This window comes from Mus musculus, chromosome 8 (assembly GCF_000001635.26).
Source record: "Mus musculus strain C57BL/6J chromosome 8, GRCm38.p6 C57BL/6J".
Classification (NCBI taxonomy): domain Eukaryota; kingdom Metazoa; phylum Chordata; class Mammalia; order Rodentia; family Muridae; genus Mus; species Mus musculus.
Window position 1 is genome coordinate 83571658 of NC_000074.6, and position 25371 is coordinate 83597028.

General features: G+C 51.4%; 1 protein-coding gene and 2 long non-coding RNA genes across 7 annotated transcripts; 1 reads left to right on the top strand and 2 right to left on the bottom strand.

Moving 5' to 3' along the window:
- Window positions 1-40: 40 nt before the first annotated feature.
- Window positions 41-22834, bottom strand: Tecr (trans-2,3-enoyl-CoA reductase). 2 transcript variants are annotated; one of them, NM_134118.5, is made up of 13 exons: window positions 22683-22834; window positions 2821-2871; window positions 2214-2265; window positions 1754-1798; window positions 1563-1666; window positions 1371-1486; window positions 1184-1289; window positions 1024-1096; window positions 892-935; window positions 741-798; window positions 575-663; window positions 356-401; window positions 41-278 (listed from the first exon to the last, which is right to left on the bottom strand). In NM_134118.5, exons 1-13 carry the CDS (start codon window positions 22695-22697, stop codon window positions 151-153), a joined length of 927 nt encoding a protein of 308 aa, NP_598879.1. In that variant the 5' UTR covers window positions 22698-22834; the 3' UTR covers window positions 41-150. The 2 variants fall into 2 exon arrangements, with proteins under 2 accessions (NP_598879.1, NP_081455.1); NM_027179.1 differs by lacking the exon at window positions 1754-1798.
- D830024N08Rik lies at window positions 2869-25371 on the top strand. 4 transcript variants are annotated; one of them, XR_003947410.1, is made up of 3 exons: window positions 2869-4659; window positions 11637-19173; window positions 25331-25371. It is a non-coding gene; the product is annotated as an RIKEN cDNA D830024N08 gene (long non-coding RNA). The 4 variants fall into 4 exon arrangements; XR_003947411.1 differs by lacking the exon at window positions 25331-25371 and adding an exon at window positions 20713-24562; XR_003947412.1 differs by lacking the exon at window positions 25331-25371 and adding an exon at window positions 20717-24562.
- Window positions 7266-11668, bottom strand: Gm51541. Its single transcript, XR_003947413.1, has 2 exons — window positions 11320-11668; window positions 7266-10809 (listed from the first exon to the last, which is right to left on the bottom strand). It is a non-coding gene; the product is annotated as a predicted gene, 51541 (long non-coding RNA).

Here is a 25371-nt window from a genome sequence, read left to right on the forward strand (position 1 = left end):
AATGGTGTGGTCCCTGTACCCCTAAAGAACACACAGTCAGTTGGGTAAGCAGGTTTTATTGTTGCTGCTGGAGAGCCATGGCCAGCCACACATCAGGACAGGGGCAGTGAGGGGTGGAGAGTATTACTGGGCAGAGCCGTGAGGAGCTGCTCAGAGCAGGAAGGGAATAATGGGCATGCGCAGGGGCGGGTAGTCGCGGAACTCCTTCAGGTAGCTGCGGTGTTTGCCCTTGGCCCAGATAGTCATCTGGGTGAAGCCCACCAGGGAGAAGAGGGCCACTGTGGGCAGAATGGGGTATCAGAATGAGGCTGCCTTGCTGGAAGGGCAGCGCACCGCACAGGGACAAGGAACTCACCTGGGACACACTGAGTCAAGATGGCAAAGCCAATCCAGGAGCCCACCTGTGGACAGTACAGGCAGAATGAGGACAGAGAGGGAAGCCCAGCATCACAGCCCCGGGGGACGGCCACAGCCTCACTGAGGTCAAGCTTTCTCACTCCCCACAGCCCACTCCTGCACTTCACCATGTGCAGGACCTCAGACCTGAGAGGACAAAGGCAGTACAGTCCCTCACCTCATAAGTGTAGTTGGGACAGGACACCAACAGGAACAGCCAGGTGAAGGGGTTCTTGGTGGGGTATGGGATCTTCCTGGTTTTCGACCCTGGCATGGAGGATAAGAGTAGGTCAGACCCCCTCCTCACCCTGCTCACCCAGCCCCAGCCCCAGCAAGCCACTCACCAGCAGGCCGAAGGTCCCGAAGAGCCATGTGGATGGAGAAGTTCCCAAGCTGGCAGATCTATGAAGGAGAAAGGGGTCAGTCCACAGCCAGCCCTCACCCCACCCAGCTGCCACACCTCACCACACTTGGTTGCTGCCCCAGCCTCTTTACCACAAAAACGGCCAGTGCCAGCTTAACCTGCTGAACTCCATAGGCTGTAGAAAAAGCAGGAAGGAGAGCCCTGTAAGAGGAAGCCTCGTGGTGGGGTCACACAGGGTAAGGGCACTGTCTGGACCCACTTACTAGGGGGTGTGTAGAGAGGGTGGTTGATGTAATAAGCCATCCATGCAGCAAAGCCCCAATAGTAGGTGCAGTTCTGGAAGAGCAAATGAGTTAGCAGGTGGGGAGGGGGCAGGCACTGCTGCTGGGGGGCAGGCAAGACAAGAAGAATGGGGGTGCTCACTTTGAAGATGTTTCGCAAAGGCATGGTTCCGTGAGAGAATCGGTGCACGAAGAGAGTCTCCAGCAGGCGCTTGATGTAGTGGAACGAGTGGCACATGCAGGCGAGGCTAGTGGGGTAGCAGACTCAGCCAGGGCCAATCCAGCCTCCACCCTCCCTCCCACCCCCACCTTCCTCCGGGCCCACTCACTGCACCACCGTATGCCGACTGGACGTAAAGTCGTATTTGCGGCCATAAATGAAGGGTACCCGGAAGTAGAAGAGCAGGTAGATGAAAAGGGGCCCGGCATACTCCGTCAGGAAGACCTGGGAGTACCCAGAGACAAGGTGAGTCGCCCCAGGGTAGCTGAAGGCAGAGACCAGGGAAGGAGTCAGAGCTCACCGTCACCCAGCTGATCTGGGCCCCGAGGTCCCGGAAGTAGAGTGTGGCTGTGGTGCCCACAGGAAGCTTCTGTAAGACATCTTCATCTTTCAGGGACTTCCCCTCTACAGAGAGAAGTCAGTATTTGGTTACTGCCCTGGTTTCCTGACCCCAAGAGCCCAAGGGATAGGCTGATGGACAGCTGTACTCACTGGGGTCCAGGCGGAGGGACTGGCGGGCAGGATACCACTGCGGGTCTGCCAGGAGAAGGTCAGGGGTTGCATCACCTAATCTGGCAAGGCTCAGCCTACCCACGCCCCAACTTGGCCTGCCTCTAAAGGCTTCCAGAACTCTAGGACCCCCCCCCCCCAGCTCCTCCCACCTGTGCAAGGGCACACAGGATAGGCAGCGACAGATTTTATTTTTTACCCCTTTGGATAGATAGCACAAGAGCATTCCTGCTGGTGACCACACAGGGGCAGCCTGCCCAGTCAGCCGGGCCTCACTCACTGTTCCAGTGTGCTGAGAGGCAACAAGCCGATGAGGGAAAGGCATGCGGAGGCATGCGGGCCCAGGTCACATCCAGAGGGGAGGCAGGAGTGGGGGGTAGATGTGTCGGGAGCGGGGGGACACGTATGTCAGGAGCAGGAATAGGTGTGTCGGGAGACTCACGTGTCTTGGTGAAAAGGGTCTTGATTTCAGAAATGGTGGCCTGAGGCTCTACCTAAAGGAAAACAAGGTGTAAGTCCGGAGGGAGCCAGGCCTAGGATGGGGGAGGGGGTCCAGGTACAGGCAGGTCAGGAACAAGCTAGCTGACTTCACGGGGTACATCCGTCCTCCACCTCCTTTACGGACACAGAGCCCTCCCAAGGCTGCCTTGTCCCTTCCCACACCAGGCTGTCAGCTTCCAGCCCCACAGAGGGGCCCCAGCTGCTCACTCTAGCGCAGTGGTTCTCAACCTTCCTAAAGCTGCCACCCTTAGTACAGTTCCTCATGGTGTGCTGACCCCAACCAGAACATTATTTCATTGCTACTTCATACCTGTAATTCTGCTGATATGAATTGTAATATAAATATCTGCTATGCAGGATATCTGATAGGCAACCCCAATGGGGTCTCAGCCCACAGGTTGAGAACCGCTGCTCTAGATGAAGACAATACCCTTTACATGCCTTCTGAAGGACAGGGAGGGCCACCGATGCCTGCATAGCCCTACAGGAGCTGTAAGGAACAGGGACCCAGCCCTCCTGGCACTTCACCCCCAGGGGTGCAGTCCTACCTTGTCCAGGAAGCACAGCTTCTCCCTCGTCTTTGCATCCCGAATCTCCACCTCAAAGAAGAGGACAGCCTTTTTATGCTTCTTGGCTGCTTTGTGGGGCATGGGCATGGGAAGACCATCGAGGCCTTGGTGGGCCTCTTTGGCTGCCATGCTCAAGCTGATATCCATGCCACAGCCGCTGGCCCTCCTGCTCTGCCTTCCAGTCTGTGGTGCCCACTGCCAGTCGCCAGCCCCCACCTCCGACCTCTCCTCACAAAGCTGCTGTGAGCTGGGCCGGGCAGCATGATCAAATTCTGCCTCGGTGCTGGAAGGGAGCCTGTGTCTGACCAGGCTCAGCCAGCGCCAACGCCAGATGTAACCCGAGTGGCACCAGGGCCTGGCCTGGCTAAATATAAAACCATCTCAGCCCGAGTCCCCACCAAAGGAGCCACAGTCCTCCCCTGAGGGCTACCCTCATACAGGCAGTTAATTGGGTGGGCACAGGCCCTCAGAAGTGCCAGGGGCATGAAGAAGGAAAAGGCCCACAGCCATGGCAGGCGCCGCAAGCCCAGCCCCGGTGTGCAGCCCTGGCCAACAGGTTACCCAGCCTGGGGAAATGCCAGCTATCTGGAGAATCTCCGAGACAGATCATCCATTTCCACTTCTAAGCTGTAAGGGACACTGGATTATTTCCCTTGTGCATTTGTGTTCCCAGGGAGGTGACAAATTCCAGAGGTACTGGTGCAGAGTTCCCAAGTCCCTCCACCTCCCTCTCCACCGCCTCACTCCTCACAGCTCCTACCACATCAGGCCAACACAATGTGCTCACCCATGGACGAGCCTACCAAAGCCCAACACATACCCTCCCAACACATACCCTGCCTGCACCCCTGGGGTCCACAGTCCCCAAAGGAGAAACCTGCAGGCTGAGGCCAGAAAATATGCATAGGGGCAGGGTAAGGAGGCAGGAGCCCCAGGGGATCTGACCCATCGGACCCAGCAGGTCAGAGAAGATGCTCAACACTGCCCATGCTGGCTGGGGGAGACCCAAGGGCTATGCGGAGATCTGCCACTTTTTTCCAGAAGAAGGGGGCATCACAGGCCAGAGAAGCCAACTGTTGCCACCTACATGCTCCCAACAACAGAGGCCATGGCACGATCCCAGATCTGCTAGGGGTCCTTGAGAAGGCATGGGTGGGCCGACATGGTGCTGGCACACAGAAAGTGTATGCATGTGTGTATGTGTGCATGTACAGGTCGGGAAGCCCCCACGGAGGTAACCCTACACAGTGATGCTGCCCTGTAGGGCCTGGGCTTGAGTTCAGAGCAAGGTTCCTATGCCAGGCAGTGGTACCCAGGCCTGCTTGCCCATATGTGCCAGAGCCTACATCATGGACACAGCATACTCTGGGGCAGATGGCTGAATCCACACAAGGACAATCAGTGCCAGACTGAGCTGTCATACGCTGGGACCCCTCTAAAGAGGACCGAGAGGGGAGGAGCACATGAGGAATGTGCTAGAAGGGGCGAGGTGGCAGGGCTCTGGGCTGGGGCTATATTAATAGTTGCTGAGCCCCTAGAGTCCATGTGAATCACAGGAGGGCGGCACAGTGTGCACTGGGAGGGAAGGCCATGGAGTTCCTGCTGAACCACTCAACAGCTTAAAATACAACCAGCCCCTCTCCCTACTGGGCCAGCTGCCGGGGAGGGCTGAAATCCTAGCCTCTCCCCCAGCTGGGGCACTGCAGCCAGGCCAGGAGCCGTGGTGCACCAACTGGTGGGCAGCAGGAGAGCGCGTGGAGAGGGGCCACGGTGAAGAGCAATCCCAAGCCACAAGCTGAGGGACTGCCTGCAGCAGAGGTGAGTCAGGGGGCCTCCCACGGCCTGCACAAGCCCAAACTCCACACAGCCGCCATCCCCCCAGGCATAGGTCTAGGAAGGCCCAGTGGGCCAGGGGCCGTTCTTGCAACTCTCTGAGCCTCTAGATTTATTTCAAAACCAAGATAAAAGGTATGTTAAGTGTAGCAAGAAGGTTGGCGAGATGAAAGAAACCAGACTTTCAGGCCCAGGACCAGACCAGGATAGACAGAACCCGGCTGGTAACCTGGGGCGGGGGGGGGGGGGGACGAAGAGGAGGGGGGAATGCTGAAAGACACATGCTCTTTGTGGGTAAGACAAAGGTGCCAGTCACAGAGGTGGGGGCCTGCATTCCAAAAGGTGATGAAATCCACTAGGTTGTGTACTTTTTTGGGAGGAGGGGTATCACTCAGGGGTGAGACAGGGTCTGAGTTCTTAAACTCAGAATGCTCCTGTCTCAGTTTCCCAAGTGCTAAGGAAGTACAGCTGTCGGGAACACACAGTTGGACTATGCACTCTATTCAGTCACAGGAACTGCACTACAAAAGCTCTGGCTTCAGGGGATTCTATGTAGGGCTCTCACACTGCAAGGCAGATACTGCACCAAGTTACACCCCAGCCCAATCAGTAACAGACAGGCAAAGTGTCCACCAAAAGAGAAAAGACCAAACAGCTCCAGGGAACAGGCTAAGGAGATGGAGGGGAATCAACGTGCACCTTAGACCTTGGTCCCCTCCGCACTCGTCAACCTCTGCCACCCCCACCCCTGCCATGTAATTATCTCACACCCCCATCCACACTGAAGCCAGCCTAGAGTACAACCAGGAGGGGCACCTAAGTCAGGGGTCAGAGGGCACAGATGGAAAGGTGCCCCAGCCAGGGTGACCCCTGAAGGCAGGCAGCCAGCAGGCTCTGCCCATGCTGGGGAGAAATCAGAGCTTAGCGAAGGAAGGACCCCTATAGTGAGATAGATGTTTATCTGGGTAAGGGTGGCCCATGAGGTGTAACCTGAGTCCCCAAGCTGGCCAGGGGCAGAGGTGGGGGACCTGCTGTTGAAAGCACAATAGTCAGGGGTCAAAGACAAACACAAGGGCAGGAGCCCTGGCACGGCACATGCGCTGCTTCTGCGATGACAGTCCCACTAGTCTGTGAAGAATTCTCACCCAGAGGTTGCTATGACGAGGCCCGGCTGCAGCCAACAGCAACTAGGACCAGCCCAAGGTCAAGGACAGCAAAGCAGTCTAAGAACGGAAGCCCACCCCAGGGCTGGGAGCAGAGGGCGGGGGGAGGAGGGGTGGATGCTGGCCTTGGCACACCACTGTGTGGCAAGACCAAGGTTGGCACACTAGAGAGAGCGTCTGTTCCTTGTTCTAAGACACAAAGGTAGCACTCTTGAAGTTGTCCCAGCCTGGCAGGGCAACAAAAAGGCAGAGAAGCATGCCCTGTGTCACTGTTACACAGGAGGCTCACGCCTCCTGCCTCAGGCTCCTGGGCACCGCAGCACTGCACCAATTAAAACAGTAACCCCACCAGACAGGGTGGCATAGGCTTGTGACCCCAGCAATCAGCAGATGGACTCGGGATCAGTTCAGAGCCAACCCTAGCAACATCTAAGTTTGAGGCCAGCCTGAGCTACATGAGACCCTGTCTCAAGAAAAAAAAAAAAAAAAAGACTACAGATAGTAGTCTAGTTACTGCCTGTCCACTGGCCCTAGCCCACCGAGCTTTTGCTAAAAAAAAAAAAAAAAAAAAAAAAAAAAAAAAAAAAAAAAAAAAAAAAAGAATGAGGCGAGACCAGGGAGAGCTTGTTGCTGCCCTGGGCCTGGCTGTTTTCTAACACCCAAGTGATCCCAGGCAGAGCCCGGTTCAGTATTACCCCTTGGGACGAGGACCTGGCCATGGTATAAGAGGCTGCTGTTCCCTTGTCAGCTTCAGGGCCTACACTGCACTCCAGGCTGCCAGGCCTTACAGCCCTGGTTCTAAGGCACCCCATACTGAGAGAATGGATCAGCTCACAGGCTCCAGCATGACCACCTCAGTGGTGACCCAGACCTGACAGGTTCTGCAAGGCACAGTGGGGTTTACACACATCCCTGGACACTACGTTTTTAAAAGACCTCTCTGTATGGCTCTACGCAAGCTCTCCACCTCCTCAGCCACAAGGTGACAGACTCTTTCCAACTTCAGCGGCCCATGCTCACTATAGGAATTAAGATAGCAAAAGGCAAGAAGACAACCACCCGAGCATTCACACAGCAATCTAGAATAGACGCTCAGCAGTGGCCAGGTGTGCTGACATGTGTGTGCCTGGGATCCCAGCTCTGGGAGGATCAGAAAATGGGAGGCCCACCTTGTCCTGCCCTTGGCTACGTGCTCCGGGAAAGAGAAAAAGCACATGGATATCATACGGCTGACTATGGCAGAGGAGCACTCACAGAGGTGCCAGGAGCCAGCCAGGCCCCTCTGTCCTGCAACCTTGACATGCATCCATGCAGCGACCCAAGGTCAGAGGACTGAAGGATCGTGCCCCACCCAGCTCACACAGGCAGTGAGCCTGAACACAAGCAACAAGGGGCCATGTGGGAGGACAGGGAAAGGGGCGATGACAGCCAATAGAGGCCGCAATACTTTCCATTGTCCCCTTGTGCCAAGAGGCGGAAGGATGGCCGGCAGAAACAGTCCTAGCGATAATGGGCAAGCACACAGCTCTGGGGAGCAAAGAAACCCTAACCTCACTCTTCCACTTAGCAGCAGAGTCCTTGGGGAGCCACCACCTGCCTGCCTCCCCACTCTCCCTGCCTCAGGCATGGGAACAAACACTACCAAGCCTTTCTCTCAACCCAAGCCTCTGTCAAGGGAGCAGGAGCAAAGGGAAGGACAAAAGGATGCAACCTGTCACCTAGAGTTGAGGGAAACCCAGATGGGGACGGAGCAGGTAAGAACAGAGCGGCAGCTGGGCGTGGCAGCACCCATCCCGTCCTTCGGAAGCAGCACAGGGAGCACCCAGTCGGGCCTACAAAGATCCAAGCCGATCAGAACGACCCTGTCTCAAAAATATAAAGCTGAAAATAAGGTAAAGGAATAAAGATCTCCCTGAGAGCGAGCTGTCCAGCAAAAGGCCCTAGGCTAGGGGAAGGACACAGCCATTCACCATCCAGGGGAGGACGGTCCAGGCAGAGGCTAATACCAAGGTCCTAGTCAGGTGCCCAGCATGGCTGAGGAGCAGGAAGGGAGAGACACAGCTGAGCAGGCCTGTAGGCCAGGGAGCACCTTGGCTTTAGCCTGGGCTCAGATGGGAGTCACATAGGGTTTCTGAGCAGAGAAGGGACACGGGTTCATTCGGGAGTTCACGAGTGCCAGTGCTGGCAGGACAGTCTGACAGGGGGAGGCAGAGGCAGGGAGACCGAGACGGGGAGGGACAAGAGAGGAGGAACAATGGTTGGATTCTAGACAGACAGGATGGAAGCAGCAGACCCCCAAATGGCCTGAACCTGAAGACGAAGGAGCAAGAGTCTGGTCTGCCAAGCCGGGTAGGAAGGAGCAGCCCCATCAAGGCCAGGCTGGACGGGTCACACCTGCCATGTCTGCGTGCCACAGGACTCAAGCTGCATATACCTCTTCACAAATGCGGGAGCCCTGCTGCTCCAAGGTCCTCTGCCTATAAGCCCTTCATGTCCCAGGCTAGCTCAGTGCCTCCGACCAGCTTTCCAGGTCAGCCACTAACTTACACACCTGGAACTCTGGGTATTCAACTATGGGACCTGCCCGATGACTCTAGGTGGGGACACTGGTAAGCAGTTTCAACCCTGCCCGGCTCCATAAGTGCCTACAGGGCCGGAACTGTGGGTGTTAGTTACTTCTCTGCTGCTGTGATGACACCATGGCCAAGGCTTTCTTATAAAAAAAGCATTGAATCTGAGGCTCATGGTTCCACAGGGTTAGAGTCCACAGCCATCAGGGTATGGAGCATGGCAAGGGGGCAGGCATGGTGCTGAAACTGTCTCTTACATCTTGAGACCCAACCACACAAAGCAGAGAAAGTTAGCTGGGAAAGATGTAGACCTCAAAAGCTACCCCCAGTGACACACCTCCAACAAGGCCACACCTCCTAATCCTTCCCAACAGTTCTACCAGCTAAGGACCAGGTATTTAAACACGTAAGCTTATGGGACCACTGTTACTCAAACCACCACAGCAGGCTTCGTGTTCATGTTCCAGATGAGGAAGCACGGTCTACAGACTGGGTCACCTAGGAGTGCCTGAGGCAGGAGGTCAGCCATGAGTCCACAGTGGTGGAGAGAGCAAGCCAGCGCTCCCTCAGGCTCTCAGCCCTGGCACGGGTCCCCACAGTGGACACAGCCACACAGTCAGTATCTCCACGTGGCGGGGCAACATGCTCTCTGCACTCACTGCTACCAAAAACCCCAAGTGAAGATTCAAAGAACCTCTCTGGTCCTTCAGTCAGCTGTTGCAAGCACTCCTGAGGCAAAAGGGCATGAACACTCTTCTTAGGGACATTGCTGAGCCCAGAGGGCAGAGACCTGGCCCAACCATTGGCCCAAGCACAGGGCAGGCAGCTGACCAGTTAGACACACAGCCTCCCTGCGTTCATCCGAGACTCCAGCTCAATGGCTTTGGCTCCCGTTCTCTTTTACTTTCCAGAAATACCCAGTAACCCTAATAATGTTGTGATAGCTGATGGCCTGCTCTCTGCTGCCAGCACAGACTGCACCTGCTCTAGCCCAAACGTGTCCTTCCCCAGTGGCCTTGGCATCTGAACCCATTTCTCCACGGTGCACCAGGGGCAAGGGACAGGTCTTTTGCTAGCCAGCCTCTCTAGGAGCAGTAGTGGGAACAGGCTACCCCAGACAGGGGCAGCGCAGACGCTGACCGCCTATACTTGGCCTATGATCAGGTTACTTCGAGCTCCAGCCCGTTGCACCTCGACAGAAGCCACTCTGAACACTATGTTCACAAGCTCTCAACCCAGGACTGGCACCGAGTACAGAGGCCACAGCAATTAAAGGGGGCAGGAGGGAGGGAAGGGAGGGGTGGGGAGGGGAGGGGAGGACTAGGGAGCAGAAGGAAGGTAAAGGGAGGAAAGAGGAAGAGTAGGGAGGGAAAGTTGAGGGGAGGGAAGTAGTAGGGAGGGAAGAGGTAAGGGAAGAGAGAGGAGGAGGGGGGAGGGGTGGGGGAGAGATAGCTCAGCACTTAGATGCTTACCACCAAGCCTGATGCAGAAACTCTATCCCCAGAACTCACGTGGTGAAGGAGAGAGCAGATTCCCGTGGCATAACCTCTGACTTCCACATGCAGGCTCCACAGCACGCCCACACACACTGTATTTTTCTGTTTGGATTTTTGTTTTGTTTTGTTTTTGAGGCAGGATCTCACTAGGCAGCCCTGGCTAGCCTGGAACTGACCAGGTATACTGGGCTGGCCTTGAACTCAGAGATCTGCCTGCCTCTGTTTCTGCCCGGAGACATAATTTTTTGTTTAAAGTTAGTTTGTGCACCTTTTAACCTAGCATTCTGAAGGCAGGGGAAAATAGATCTCTATGAGTCTGAGGCTAGCCTCATCTGTAGAGTTACGTTCCAGGCCAGCAAGGCTACACAGTGAGATCCTGTCTCAAAAAGCATCAAAAAGCTGCACTGACCTCTAGCACCATAAAGGATTAAAGAAATATAGTAAAACTGGGTACGGATTAATGGCAGAGCATCTGACTAGTATATGTGAGGCTCTGTTACAAAGAAAGGGATGCCTAAATCCAATTATCCAAAAGGAGAGAGAGAGACAGAGACAGAGAGACAGAGACAGGGAAACAGAGACAAAGACAGACCGGCTACAGCAAATCTGATTTTAAAGGGCCAGTCTCCATTTTCAAATGCATGCAGACAGTATCACCTACGCAGGGCATATGGATGCTACAGAGGAGCCAAGGGCTGACTCACATTTCTTGACCCCAGAACCCTATGTACCCACCTCTGCTAGACCAGCATGGTACAGTGGGCCACACCCAAGACACCTCCTAAGTCCAGAGACGCCAAGGCAGGATGGAGCAACAATTCCATGGTTTCCCACAGCAGGTGAAGGCCACCGCCACCATCCGCCTGGGAGAGCAGGAGTGTCGCCAACACTAGCTGCCAACACTAGCTAAGGTCAGAAAGGCAAACGGGAAGGTTTGTGGGCGTCTAACCCTCAGGCTGCATGTGCATTCACGAGGACTGCCATGGGCTAAGCATGCCGGTGCCAGTGATGAGGCAGAGGTTGTCCCAGGCAAAGCTAACCTGGGCTACACAGCAAAATACTGTCTCAAATACAAATAAAAAATAACAGATTGCTACAGTAGTACCCAGTGGACTGGCAGGAAGAACCCTGTCCTAGGTGCCAACATTAGAGATTCTAACTACTGCCTGGCATATATGACTTCAAAGTTCCCACAGACAGGACTGAGACCTGGCTTAGCATGCATAAAAAATATAATTAAAAAATTTTATCTTCTTGGTGGCGGGTCTATATCAAAGTGGGCAGTAGGTGCTTAGTATGCACAAGGCCAAGATTTCATCCTCAGCAAAAAAATATAAAACACTTCCTGGGACCGGAAGGGACAGCCATCTCCAAACACCCCTACCATACTGCCATGGCCCACCCCAAGAGCCTCACCTAGTGATTCCCCTACCCTCCTTCTGTGTCCCAGGGCTGTGGGCAGGCAGCATGCACATCTGCCCTGCTGCTCTCCAGGCTGACAAGAAACTGCAGCTGGGGGCACAGGTCTCGAGCCCCAGGACAGGGCTAAGAACTCACAGGGCTGAGCCTCGCCTGCCTCTGTCCCTTACTGTGCCTGAGCTCTCAATCTGGGAGCTGCAGTCTCAGCACCTCTGCCCTCCTCCAGGGCTGTGCCTGTCCTGTTCACAGGTCCTCCCACCTGCTGCCCTTTTGCAATTAAGGTCTAATTCGGGCCTCTCTCCATTTCTGGACAGGAAGACTCGGGCAAGCCAGGAAGCTTAAGGAAGCCAGAGACCCTGAGGATGAACTGACTAGAGGTGTTCGACGGCCACTGTCCGTTATGCCCGCCCCTGGCTCCACCCAAGCCGGCAGGCAGGTGAGTCCACGCATGCGCCGCATGCGCTCAGCTTGCCAGAATAATCCCCTTTGACTGTGAAAAACCAACGCACATTCCAGACACTGGAAATCTGGAGAGCCGGCCACATTAGGACAAACATCTTTGCCAGGAACTCGCTGAGCATATATAAGGTCTAGTTTTAACCCCCAGCGTAAAGGAAAGACAGCAAGGGAATGAATATGTAAAGCAAATAGGTCTACATGAGGTGACATCACATCACAAAACATCACACGGGACAGACACAGGTGTGGTGGAGGCAGGACGTACATGAAGTTTTCTATACAAAGTGGTCAAGAAAAACCTCCCTAGTCATACTTCAGAAGGCACAGGCAGGTGGATCTGAGTGTGAGGCTAGCCTGGCCTACGTGAGTGTCGGGCTGGCCAGGCTAGAGTACTTAGTGAAATCCTGTCAGGAGAGGGAGGGTGAGGATGCAGCTCCCTGATGGGGCTCTCGGTCAAGCCCTGAAAGAATCAAGGCTGAAGGTGGCCATCCTCACAGAAGAGCAGCTGTGCCAAGGGCCTCAAGTTAAGCGGAACAGATGCTCACAGATGTGTGGTCTGGAGTCATATGCATGAGAGGAAGAAGATGAGGTGGAAATGCAGAGGTGACATGGCAGACGGTCCTAAGGGCTGGGTGAGGAGAGGCCTGACTTGAGTTTAAATCTGCTTGCTTTGCTGTGACTGCTGACATGGCGTTTCACTGTGTAGTCAGTCCTCTCTGACCTGGAACTCATTCCATGCCTGTAGTGGTCTGCAGCCTCCTGGGTGCTCGGATTAAAGGCGAGCACCACCAACCCCAGCTGTGGCTTGAATTCTTAAGGGATCCTTTTGAGAGAATTAGTAGTCTGGAAGCAGAGGCCTGCCAGAGGCTGTGAAAATAATTCCCTCCAAACAGCAGCAGCGCTAGACACGGGAGCACACAGGAGGGTACTGGCAGTACACCGGAAAGGTCAGACTGAGACCCTCCATCCATCCATCCCATTAAACACCTACCTGGAAGCTAGACACCCCAGCACTGAGAGGTTGAAACAAGAGGATCTCAAGTTCAGGCCAGCCTGGGCTACATGGCAAAAACTTTATCTCAAAAATAAAGATACACCTGGATCTGGATGGGGCTCAGAATGCGGTCCTGTAGGTTTTGCCTAGAAGACTCAATGCGCGCACACACACACAATTACATTTTAAAATACACACATATATTATACTGTTTATTATCACTATCTCCTGCTTAAGGAGTAATAGGAATCACCTCTACTGTACTAAAAATTTTATTTACAATGATGGGATTCTATTAGTCTATAACATCTGAACAATAAGTTAATAACAAAATATCATTTTTTTTAATTACAATAAGAAAGGCAGGAATGGGTGGGATGTGGATACTTCAGGGGGCCAAGGCAGCAGCAGTACTGGCTCCTAGAGAAGCTGCTGGCTGCTGTGACAGCAGGTGTAACAGGTGACAGCTGCCATGACAGCAGGTGCTACAGGTGACAGCTGCCATGACAGCAGGTGCAACAGGTGACAGCTGCCATGACAGCAGGTGCAACAAGTGACAGCTGCCATGACAGCAGGTGCTGCAGGTGACAGCTGCAGTAACAGCAGGCACAACAGGTGACAGCTGTCTGCCTACCTGCTGAACAGCACACCTGAAGGCCAGCCGATCCTGCTGACCAAATGGAGACTTCCTGTGAGTGTGAGACAGGATCTGTCACATACAGACCTTCCAGGGATAGAAGATTCAGAAGGTGGCAGGAGGGACACAGGAGGGATACAGGCCCTTGTACTCCCCAGGGCTAAGTGGAAAAGGCTCCGCTTGCAACAAAAACTATGCCCAGCTTCTAAGCTATTTATCTTGGAAGCAAGGCAGGGCGAGGCTGAAAATAAGCAGTGGCCCTGTGCCTTTCCAAATGCAATGGTTCTGTGAGAGCCCCAGAGGACGTAAAATAGGCTGCCCTCTGACAGTTACACATTAGGCCAGATCAACAGGTAAGAGAGTTTCATCATCCCCGGCATAAAGTCCACAGGTCCTCAGGGAAGCTAGAGAATCATGCCCTGCCCAGCCAGCCTGTCTAACATGGAACTCCCAGAACAAGGAAGGCTGGGCTCCAGGTAGTGTCTGCTGTCTGAGCAGGGCTGTGAGGACCCGGTCAGGGATGAGGGCAATCCCAAACCTGGCCAAGGCACTGCAGAGAGCTTGGCCAGCAGCCATCCATCTGGCAGGACATTAATACTCCACAGTACATAACAAGCTCAAACTCTTAAAACTAGCAGTCATCCAGTCAACACATAGGCAAACAGGGTTTCTCAAAAGTATGAATGGCCAAGAAAAACAAAAGGAAAATAGGCAGGTGTGGTGGCGCACACTTTTAATCCCAGCGCTCAGCAGGCAGAGGCAGGAGGATCTCTGTGAGTTCGAGACCAGCCTGCTGGGGTTACATAGAGAATTCCAGGCCTGTAAGGGCTTCACAGTGAGACCCTGTCTCAAAAAGAAAAAAAAAAAAAAAGCAAGAACCAGATGGGTGGCCACACCTTTGATCCCAGCACTCTGCAGGCAGAGAAGGGCATCTCTGTTGAGTTTGAGGACAACCTGGTCCACACAGTGAATTCCTAGCCAGCCAAGGCTATAATGACAATCTGTCTTTTAAAAAAGGGGAGGTGGGTGGGAACTGGAGATGTGACTCCATGATTGATAACAGCTGCTGTTCAATCGGACCACTTAATCAATAGTTGATTGGATCCCAGCACCCATGTCAGGTAGTTCACAAAGACCTGTAACTCCAGCTCCAAGGGATCTCGACGGCCTCTTCTGGCATCCGGACACACATGTGTATGTAACACTCACACAAGTATATAAACACAAACACGCATAAGTAAAGGCAGCCTTTTTTTTTTTTAATGTTTTTATTTTAAAGAAAAGTGTCTAATGGTGGCATGTGCCTTTAGTCCCAGCACTGGGGAGAGAGAGTAGGTGAGATGGAGGCCAGCCTAGTCTACTACAGATCGAGTTCCAGAACAGCCAGGGCTACACAGAGAAACCCTATCTCAAAACAGGGCCCCTCCAAAAAAAGAAAAAAAAGAAAGAAGAAAAAGAAAAAAAAAGAAAAAGGGTTTAGTTCAGGTCTCAGCAAGTAAAGGCACTCTAGACACGCCCAGCAGCCTTAGTCCTCTGAGCTCCACATGTGAGCCATCACACACACACACACACACACACACATACACACACAGACTCACAATAACAGTAAACTAGTAATTCTAAGTCCTGAGGAGGCGGCTGAAGAGATGGCTCAGCAGTTCAGAACACCTGCTGGCCCTGCACAGGACCCAGGTCCAATTCACAGCGCACACATGAGAGCTCACAACCGCCTGTAACTCCAGTCCCAGATGATCCAAGCCCTCTTCTGGCCTCCACAGACACCAAACACACATGTGGTGTACATTCAGACATGCAGGCAAGACACTCATATACATAGTTACCAGCTGACCAGTTTATGTCTTAAAAGGACAAGGTACAGCTAGGATGGGAGAACCTTCACGGCTGCTCCAGGCCCTGAGTTTGCTCCCCAACATCACAAAGGAGGGGGGGCCACAGGTAGGCTACACTCCCCGCAGCAGACAGGGATGCAGACTTGCCTCTACCTGATGATTCAGAGCGGAGAACTTAGCTACCGTCAGGCACAGTGCCCAGTACCTCAGCCTCCCAGGCAGCCCCGAAGAATGCTATCCATATCCTGGCCTCCTACCTGAGAAAAATCTAAACGGAAAAGTGGCCCCAAAGGCCATGTCCTGCACAGTCACATAACCACCCCTCCCTCCGTACGTAATCACCAGGGCCTGTCTGGATTCTGCTACCTGCCAGCTTACGGACATGAAGTTCTACTGTTCTGTGCCTCTGTTTCCCCAAATGTCAAGTGGCTAGGAACCATACCTACTGCACATGTAAGACCACAGGCAGGTATGTGCAGACAACTGGGATGGAGAACAGTAACGAATGGCTCAGCATGTGCCAGCCCCTGGGCTCATCCCCAGTGACAAAGAAAAAAGCAAGCCAGGTACAGTGGTGCCAGCCTTTCATCGCAGAACTCAGAAGACTGTGAGTTCAAGGCCAGCCTGGTTTATACAGTGAGTTCCAGCTAGCCAGGGCTGAGTAGTGAGACCTTGTCTATTACCAAAAAAAAGGGGGGGTGTGGGGAGCACAACACTAACGGCAACGAGCACACAGCTTTATTATGACTGTGATGGCTAGCGACACTCTCAGAGCTGAGGTAAGTATCCCCAGCTGTTAAAACATTCTGGGCTGTCACTATCAATAGCACCAAGGTGTTAAGACCTGAACTTGACCAAACAGTTTTCCCACCCAGCCAGACCTGCCTGTCAAAGGGCAAGGCACTCAACCAAAGCCAACAATGTTATCAGAACTAGAAGTCTCTTTCTGGATCAGCCCTGTGCACTGGCCAGTCTGTCCAGGCCACTCGTTCCTCTCTCCACTTGGGAGTCAGTGAAGCAAGGCTCTGTGGTGCTCTATGGGCCTCTAAGTCGTCCCTAGCAATAACTGACCTAACGTACACATCGGGACCATCAGCTTCTCCCAGGGTCCTTCAGTCTCAGCTTGCCTCCTCTGCGCTCAGTGTGTGCACCTAATGCTCACCAGAGCACCAAAGCTTGGAAGAGACCACCCTGTAACACAAACATGGCCATCGCTGTTCAAGACCCAGAACTCGCCAGTCAGTTCACAACTATAACTCCAACCACAGGGCATCTGATGCCACGCAGACAGTACACAGATATACACATGCAGACAAAAGACCCATACCTATATACATAAAATACAGTATAAATAAAAGAATGTGCACGGCCCCACCCCTTCCCGTGGCAGAGAAGGATCCCACTCCAGGTCTGCTGCAAAGCCTACATACCCTGCTGTCTTCCTAGGACGGAGAATCAGTACAAATACAGCTATGGAAGGAGGGGGCTGGCCCCGGGCAGGGTCAGCTCCCATCTGCACAGTACAGGTGTCGAGGCTGAGATTGCTGGCCCAATGTGCCGTGCAGCTTATGGGTTCTGTAGAGGTGTGCAAGCTGAGCCACTGCGTGCCCAAGGCACAAGCCATATGTATCCATATTCATGGTCTGAGGCATGCTCAATCAGGAGAGCTGTGACGTGCTCAGAGCAGCCAGACACAGTAGCACACCTGGCACCGGCACATAAGAGCAATCTAAAAAGAAGTTGGCCAGGCGTGGAGATTCATGACTTTAATCCTAGAACTTGAAAGGCAGGAGCAGAACGGATCTCTCTTGAGTTCCAGGATAGGGCTTCCGAAAAAATTTTCTCAAAAAAACCAAAACTAAATTAAAACTAAAAAGTATCACACCCAAAGCTCTCCTGCACACACAGCCTTAATAGCATTATCTAGCTTCATCGTGATGTTCCCTAACCTTCATGGTCCTTTCACAACCACACAGGTTTCATTCCAAGGACAGTTTCATTCCGAGCACAGACAGGCTGAGAAGGTAGCCCATCCATTGAGTCAAACCATTTTGTCAGGCAGCCATACCAGAATTCGGTCTGAGGCCTGACTCGGTGCCTGCACACAGGTCTACTTTCTCCTCACCTATCACCTACCTGTCTGTTATCTGCAATTGCTTCATAGCACCAGGCGTGATGACACAAGTCTGTACCGCCAATAATCCACAGCAGGAAGAACACAGATCCAAGTCTGCCTATGTTACATAGTGAGAGCCTGTCTAAAACTCCAGGAGCTTAGAAGCACACACCTTTGATGCCAGCACTCAGGAGGCAGAGCCAAGTGCACCTAAGTTTGAAGCTAGCCTGGTCTATGTTTGAAGCTAGCCTAGTCTAAGTTTGAAGCTAGCCTGGTCTAAGTGGCCAAATTCCAGGTTAGCTAGGGCTACATAGTGAGACCCTGTAAAAACAACAACAAAAAATGAGGGGCATTGGAGTGGCAAGCTCAGTGGTTTATAGGCACTGAGTTTGGATCCCAGAACCCCGAATTGTGATGGACAGAAGAGTGGTGCCCGGGATCGCTGGCCTCCAGCCTAGCCCAGACTCAGGTTCCTGCGTCAAAACTTGGGCCAAGAATGTTTAGGCACATGACACCCTCCTCTGGCCCCTGCCCAAATTCACATACACCAAACACACACAGATAATGATAATAATAACCATAATGTTTTTAATCAGGCCTAGGGATGCAGTTTAGTGGCACATGCAAGAAAGGCCCTGGGCTCCAATGCCTGACATTAAAAACAAACAAACAAAAAATACAGTAATTTTTTTCAATGTCTCTTGACCAAAAACTACTTTCAAAATTTTCATACTAAGTCCTCAGAGAGAGCCAGGCAGGCAAGAACTGGCCTGAGGCGAGGTACTAAACAGCTACCTTTACAGCCTGCATGGTGAACTCTCACCATTCCATGAGCTCAAGGTCAGCCTGGGCTACAGAGACTCCCTACATGGATGACTCTCAGGAGATTTACAAGGCACAGTATCTGTCTCGAGCTACCACAGGCATGCTCTCCGAGCACCGTCTCCAGTGGCAAAAACACTAATAAAAAAATTTTAAAAAAGAAACCCTGAGCCCAGGATAAGCTGTTTTCCAACAACCCTGCTGATTTATAACTATCCTAAGTTATATTCCCTGTTCAGGAAGCTTCCCCTCCACTAGGCCTAGGCAGGGAAGGGAGTCTCTTTACTGATAAATAAGCAATGAACTGTGCTGATAGGAAACTTACCAAGAAGCCGCAATCTGCACTCCAGGTGGAATCCACTGTGCCTTGGGTCTTCCCTGTGACCGTAACTGACCGTGAAGTCCTGAACCTTTCTGAGCTTGGCTCTTTTTAGGGCTGTTTACCTGCATGTTTAGGGCTGTTTACCTGCATGCACATCACATGCACTTAGCTTATGCAATGCCCACAGGACAGAAGAGGGTGCTGGGGCCCTAGAACTGCTGTTGCAGATGGGTAGACAGAATGTTGGTGATGTTGGGAACTGAACCTGGGTCTTCTCGACCCATCTCTCCAGCCCCTGAGCACCAAGTCTGGGGGGCGCGGCTTTGGGGGCAGGGTGCTTGATTAGCCTGTGCAAGAAAGACCCTGGGTTCCAGCTCAGCACCACAACATCCAAAAATAATTAACTGTACTTCATTATATCTGTGGTGTCTTCCTATGGGCAAAAAGTCTTTCTCCTTCTTAAAATTCATTGTATTCCAGAAATTGGTTCTCTCCTGCCACCTTGTGGGGTGAAAGGATCAAATTCAGGTAGGCCTCAAAGACGCATCTCTACCTGATGAACTGTCTCACTACCTCCGAGGCTTCTGAGACGGGAGGTTTCCCAGTGGACAGAGGTGCAAGAGGGCAAAGGATCGACTCAGTCCTTCAAAGGTATCTATTACTTTGTTATTTAAATTAAAATTTTAGCCTGTTGTGGTAGCACACGCCTTTAAACCCAGCACTTAGGAAGACAAAGGGAGATCCCTTGGTTCAAGGCCAGATACAGACTAGTCTACAAGGCAAGTTCCAGGCCACTCAGGGTCAGGCAGAGCTACACAGACTACACAGATTCTACCTCAAGAAAAATTACATTTTTATTTATTGTAATTGAACGCACACTGATGCGTGCATGTGGAAGTCAGAGAGGGCAGCCTGTGATGCACACTGATGCATGCATGTGGAAGTCAGAGAGGGCAGCCTGTGATGCACACTGATGCATGCATGTGGAAGTCAGAGAGGGCAGCCTGTGATGCACACTGATGCATGCATGTGGAAGTCAGAGAGGGCAGCCTGTGATGCACACTGATGCATGCATGTGGAAGTCAGAGAGGGCAGCCTGTGATGCACACTGATGCATGCAAGTGGAAGTCAGAGGGCAGCCTGTGGGAGTTCTTTCCTTTCACCACCTGCGTTCCAGGAACTAAAAGGAACTAACCCCAAGTCTTCAGGTTCAATAGCAGACACCTTTACCTGCTGAGCCATCCTACCAGGGTGGCCTGGAATTCACAATGTAGCTAGACAAGGATGACTCTGAACTTGTAATTCTAATGCCTTCACCTCCCAAGTACTGGGATCAATCACAAGCATCAACTACCACGCCTGGTTTTATCCAGGGCTGGGGCTGGAACTCAGGGTCTCCTGCATGCAGGCCTAAGAGCCCAGAGCTCTGCTCTTAATGGGGATTAAGCTGACACTTTTCCCCATCTTAACTATGAAAGCATCTCTCCCATTTTTATTGGTCTGTACCAATAAAATGGTACTGCAAATGGCTCTGCAAACTGGGCTAGAAGATAGCAGATGCTCCTGTCCCAAAACTATGGCCTCAGTGTGTATTAAACAAATGTCAACAGAGAATAAAAATATATATATATATATATATGAAATAACTTTTTTTTCACCAAGGTCACATTGGCTTTTTGGGGTTTTTTCCCATTTATTTTATTTATTTATCTATTTATTTATTCATGTCACATACTCATTACAGCCCCCTTTCTCCTCCCGGCCCCCCTCACATAGCTTCCCCCACCCCCTCCCCTTCTCCTCTGATAAAAGAGAAGCCCCCCTGGTTACCAACCCACTCTGGAACATCAAGTCACTGCAGGACCAAGCGCATTCTCTCCACTGAGGCCAGACAAGGCAGCCCAGTTAGGGACACAGGATCCACAGGCAGGCATCAGTCAGGAACTCTGTCCCTGCTCCAGTTGTCTATGAAGACCAAGCTGCACATCTGCTACGTATGTGTGGAGGGCCCAGGTCCAGCCTTTGTTTGCTCTTTCGTGGGTGGTTCGGTCTCTGGGAGACCCCAAGGGTCCAGGTTACTTGGTTCTGTTGGTCTTCCTGTGGTGTTCTCTCCAGGCCCCTCAAACTTTGTTTTTATTTATTTATTTATTTATTTATTTTTGTCTATTTCATTTGGTTTGCATTTTTGAGACAGGATCTCTAGCCCCAGTTGGCATCAAACTCACTATGTAGTTGAAGATAACCTTGCATCCTTCTGCCTCCATGTCCCAAGACCTGGAACTACAGGCGTGTACCAGCTTGCTTGCCGGGTTTTCCTCAGGGCCAGGGATCCGACCCAGGTTAGGAAAGTGCTCTACCAAATGAGCTCCACCCCTATTCCCCAGTTTGGTTCTTCCCTGCCTTTGTGCTGCTGTGGAACCCAGAGCCTCCGAGCCGCGTGTGTGCACACTTGTGCATACAACTGCTCTGCCGGAGGAACTACCATCAGCCCATCGAGGCACTGGGAGAAATCAGGCTCTGAAATAAACCAGATCAAGTTTTCCAGGCCAAACTGTGAGCCTCAGGCTGTGTTCACACTCCTTGAAACAAAGCACCCGCCCCAAGTCTCAGAAGCCTACCTGGCCTGATTTTCTACTAGCAAATTAAAATGATTGGCTGCAAACTCCATCATCCGCCTGTACTTCTCAAACTGAACATGGCTTTTCCCCCAGAGCAAGAGAGGGGGTGGGAAAGGAAAAACACCCCAGGGAACAAACCTCCTTTTGAAAGCACAGAGTTGATGGGGCGTAAGGATTGCAGACTCCCATCTCTGGTCCTCTGGCATCATGTTAAAAAAAAAAAAAGAAAAAAGACTGGGGATTTCAAGATTCATTTCACAGGCCCTGGGAAAACTACCAACAATAATCATGATACAGAAGATGAATAGCAATATTAGTATTCAACTTGTGATAAAAAAAAATAGGATTATTTCCTATGTATTGGAGGTTCCTGAAGTATGCCAATTTCCAGAGACAAGTGGTGGTTGCCAGGGGCTGGGGGAGGAGGGAATGGGGAGATACTGTACACTGCTGTACAGCTTCAGTTTTACAAGATCAAAGAGAGTTTAGAGTACTTGCCTAGCAGGAGAAAAGCCCTGAGTTCTAAGCCTAGCACTACAAACTGAGGGAGCAGGCAGGGAAGGGGAAAAAAAAAAAAAACAAAAAAAACCCTAACCTAAGGCTAGGCTGAGGTTGACTAAATTCATCACAAATTTAAGATCTGAGGGGAGAAATACACACAACTCTCAGCTTGGCAGCTTTCATTTACCCGGAACCGCACTGCTAGTGGTTAGAAACTATGCCTTTGAAAAGAAATCTGCATTTCCTTTCTGTTCTGCAATTACTAGCAGGGACCTTCCAACAACTCACTGGACATCTCTGACTTTCACCTACATAGTAACAAACTACAAATCCCTCCGCAGAGGACTATGAGTCTGAGGACATAACAAAACCTCAGTAATACGGTAGTTAGCCCTGACTAATGTATTCTTACTATGAATGTGAGCAGTGAGTTACTGTTTTATGATGATTACTTAAAAGTCAGCAACAACGAAATTAGTATCATCAGGTCGAGAAGAGCATTAGAAGATTTGGTTTTAAGAGGAAAGGTGACCCAAGATACAGTCAGAAGACATGAGCTTCCAGAATGGTCTTGCGCATTCAGATTTCTTCCCTGGCGGTCACGGGCTGGCGTGACCCTGGAACCAACTCCCTCGCCGCCCAGGCATCTTGGCGAGGTGGGTGCGAAGGTCGGAAGAGGCAGGCTGGCTGCAGAGCCCCTCCTGAGCCCGAGGCGCTGACAACGTGCAAGGATTGTGCAAGAGAATCGTTCGTACCAAAACCAAGTGCTCCGCACCGCACTCCTCCTGAACACCTGCCACTCAGGCCATCAAGGATGCTGCAAGGAAGCTGCAAGCTTCTCCTAGGCCCTGCAAGACCCTAAGAAAAGGCATCCCCAAACAACCTGGGTGGCAGGTTTATAAATACCCCCCTGCACATGCGCAATGAGACTACACTGCGCCTGCGCCATGGCGGAGAGTCAGACCATAAAAAAAGGTTCCGAGGCCCTGCAGGACACTTGCGGTCTGCGGTAATCATGGCCCAGGGCCCCGCGCTGCTTACCTCGTAGTGCTTCATGGTTCTTCCACAGGATGGCACCTGCTCTGCTGCAACTGAGTGGCCGCCGTACCGCACCAAACACCACCCAGCTCCACACACACTCGGGGAGCAGCACTCCCGGACTCCGGCTCCGCCCCCCTCTATGCGTGCGTCCCTCCTGCCAATCAGCGTGGGGTGCACCCACTGCTCGCGCCACACAACTGACCAATCAGATTTCTCGATCCAAGGAGCGCAGCGGACCCCCTCCCCCCCACTTTGGCAAGCAAGATTAAAACCCGGCCACCCACCAATCAAAAGGAAGCCTGGGCGCCGCGCGCCCTCTGGCTCCGCCCATTGCAGTGTTGCGGTGGAAATCCAGCGACGTCAGGCTGAGGGGTCAATGCGGCAAAACGAGAACAAAGAGCTGCGTGGCCCGGAGAGCCAGGCTTGGGGTGAATTCGTAGATGTAGAGAAGCTCATCTAAGAGATGAGACCTCAGATTATCATCCATCACCAGGACCCTTGAAAGGACTCCAGATATCACGAATGGAGAAAGGAAAAGAAAACCTGCACCGCATTCTACAGGTGCCCCTCCTAAAACAGCTCCTGTCAGTTGAGCTGGCCCTAGAAGCAAAACCACCTTTGTCTCTGCCTGCGTTATCGTGTACAGTTTGGTTACTACTGGCCACATGTAGCTACTGAGCCCTTGAAATATACAGGAAAAAAATGACAGGTGCTGCCAGTCTAAAAATACAGGACATCAGAGAACAGTGCAGAGAAAGACGACATTACAGGGGCTGGTGAGATGGCTCAGTGGGTAAGAGCACCAACTACTCTTCCAAAGGTACTGAGTTCAAATCCCAACAACCACATGGTGGCTCACAACCACCCATAATGAGATCTGATGCCCTCTTCTGGTGCGTTTGAAGACAGCTACAGTGAACTTATTTTAATAAATAAATCTTTGGACCGGAGCAAGTGGGGTTGGCCAGAGCAAGCAGAGGTGTAGAGGTCCTAAATTCAATTCCCAACAATCACATTAAGGTTCACAACCATCTGTACAACTACAGTGTGTACTCATATATATAGAATAAATAAATCTTAAAAAAAAAAAGACATTACAAATGAAGGCATTTGGTATCCTACCTAATGGGCTCAATTCAATCCCAGGGACCCACATAATGTAAGGCCGGAACAGAGACACCATGGCACATGTGCAAGCACACATATACACACACTCTCATAAGTAAATATAAAATGTTAAAAGCCTAGTGCAGCCAGATTCTGCTTGCTGTAGTCTGCAGCCTGAATATATATATGTATATACTGCAGGAATAAATGTTCAGACATGGCATTTAGGGTTAGTTTAATAATATTATATAACAGGCCCAATAAAATTGTAGACTTTCTTGCCAGAAAAAGGGGGGAGGGGCTGTGGATCAGAACAGACGTTTTCAGTAGAAGAAATACAAATGGCTAACATATATCTCAAAGTATTCATCATTCTTTAGAGTTAGAGAAACAGAAATTAAACTTTGAGGCTTCATCTCATCTCTGTCAGAATGGATAAAACCAATAAAACAACCATTAACAAATTCTAGAGGGCGTGTAGGGAAAGGTAACCCCTTGTTCACTGCTGGGAGGATTGCAAACTGGTGTAGCCACTATGGAAATAAGTTTGAGAATTCTCAAAAAGCCAAAAAAATAAACCATATAATCCAGCTATACTGCTCCTTGGCATATGACCAAAGGACTTCTCACTCCACAGATACTTGCTCAGCCATGTTGGCTGCCATACACAGTAGCTAGGAAATACAACGTACGTAAACATTCTCTGATCGACGGCTGGCTAATGGCAGTGTGGTACATATACTCTGTGCAATACTATTTTGCTGTAAAGAAAACTGAAATTGTGAACTGTCAGGGTTCCACCCTGACACTCAGGTACCGATGTGGGGCGCAGAGCAGAGGAGAATGCCCTCTGGTCACTAACCCTCTTTTACTGTTCTGGGGACCAGGACTGGTGGCTTCTGGCAAGTGACTCCTGCTGATAGCAGTAGGAGATTAGGAAAAGAAATGGAATTACTTGGACTCTTTATTCTTTAACTCAGGGGCCTCTCACTGGCCTGTCGAGAAGCTCATTAACTCTTTGTGAGGGCTGGCAAGATGGCTCAGAGTTTAAGAGCATTGGCTGCTCTCCCAAAGGTCCAGAGTTCAGTTCCCAGCAACTACAAAGTGGCTCATTACTATCTATAATGAGATCGGGTGCCCTCTTCTGGCCTGCAGTATATATGCAGGCAGAACACTACGAAATAAATAACTGGCTCCACAGAGAAAGAAAAAACATAAAAAAGGAAGTCAGCCTGACATCTACACATTTATTTTTCTCCCAGCCTTTTTATAGCTTCTTAGACAAAAGTTCTTTATAAAATTACCTCACAGATAAAATGCTAAACAAAAGGGAGTCCCAGAAGATGTCAATAGTAAGTTCAAAGCAGTGTTTCATTCTATAAGCTCACAAGTTCAAAGCAACAGTTTCACATGCCCTTGCTTTTCCATAGTGCACACTTGTGGCCTCATCCTTGGACCTGATCTAGAATAATTGATTTGTTCTAAGTGTATTTTTCTTCCTAGTGCAATTTACATGCCATAACAAAGAACTCTGTTTACAGGCTGGAGAGATGGCTTATAAGGCGGGTTAAGAGCACTGACT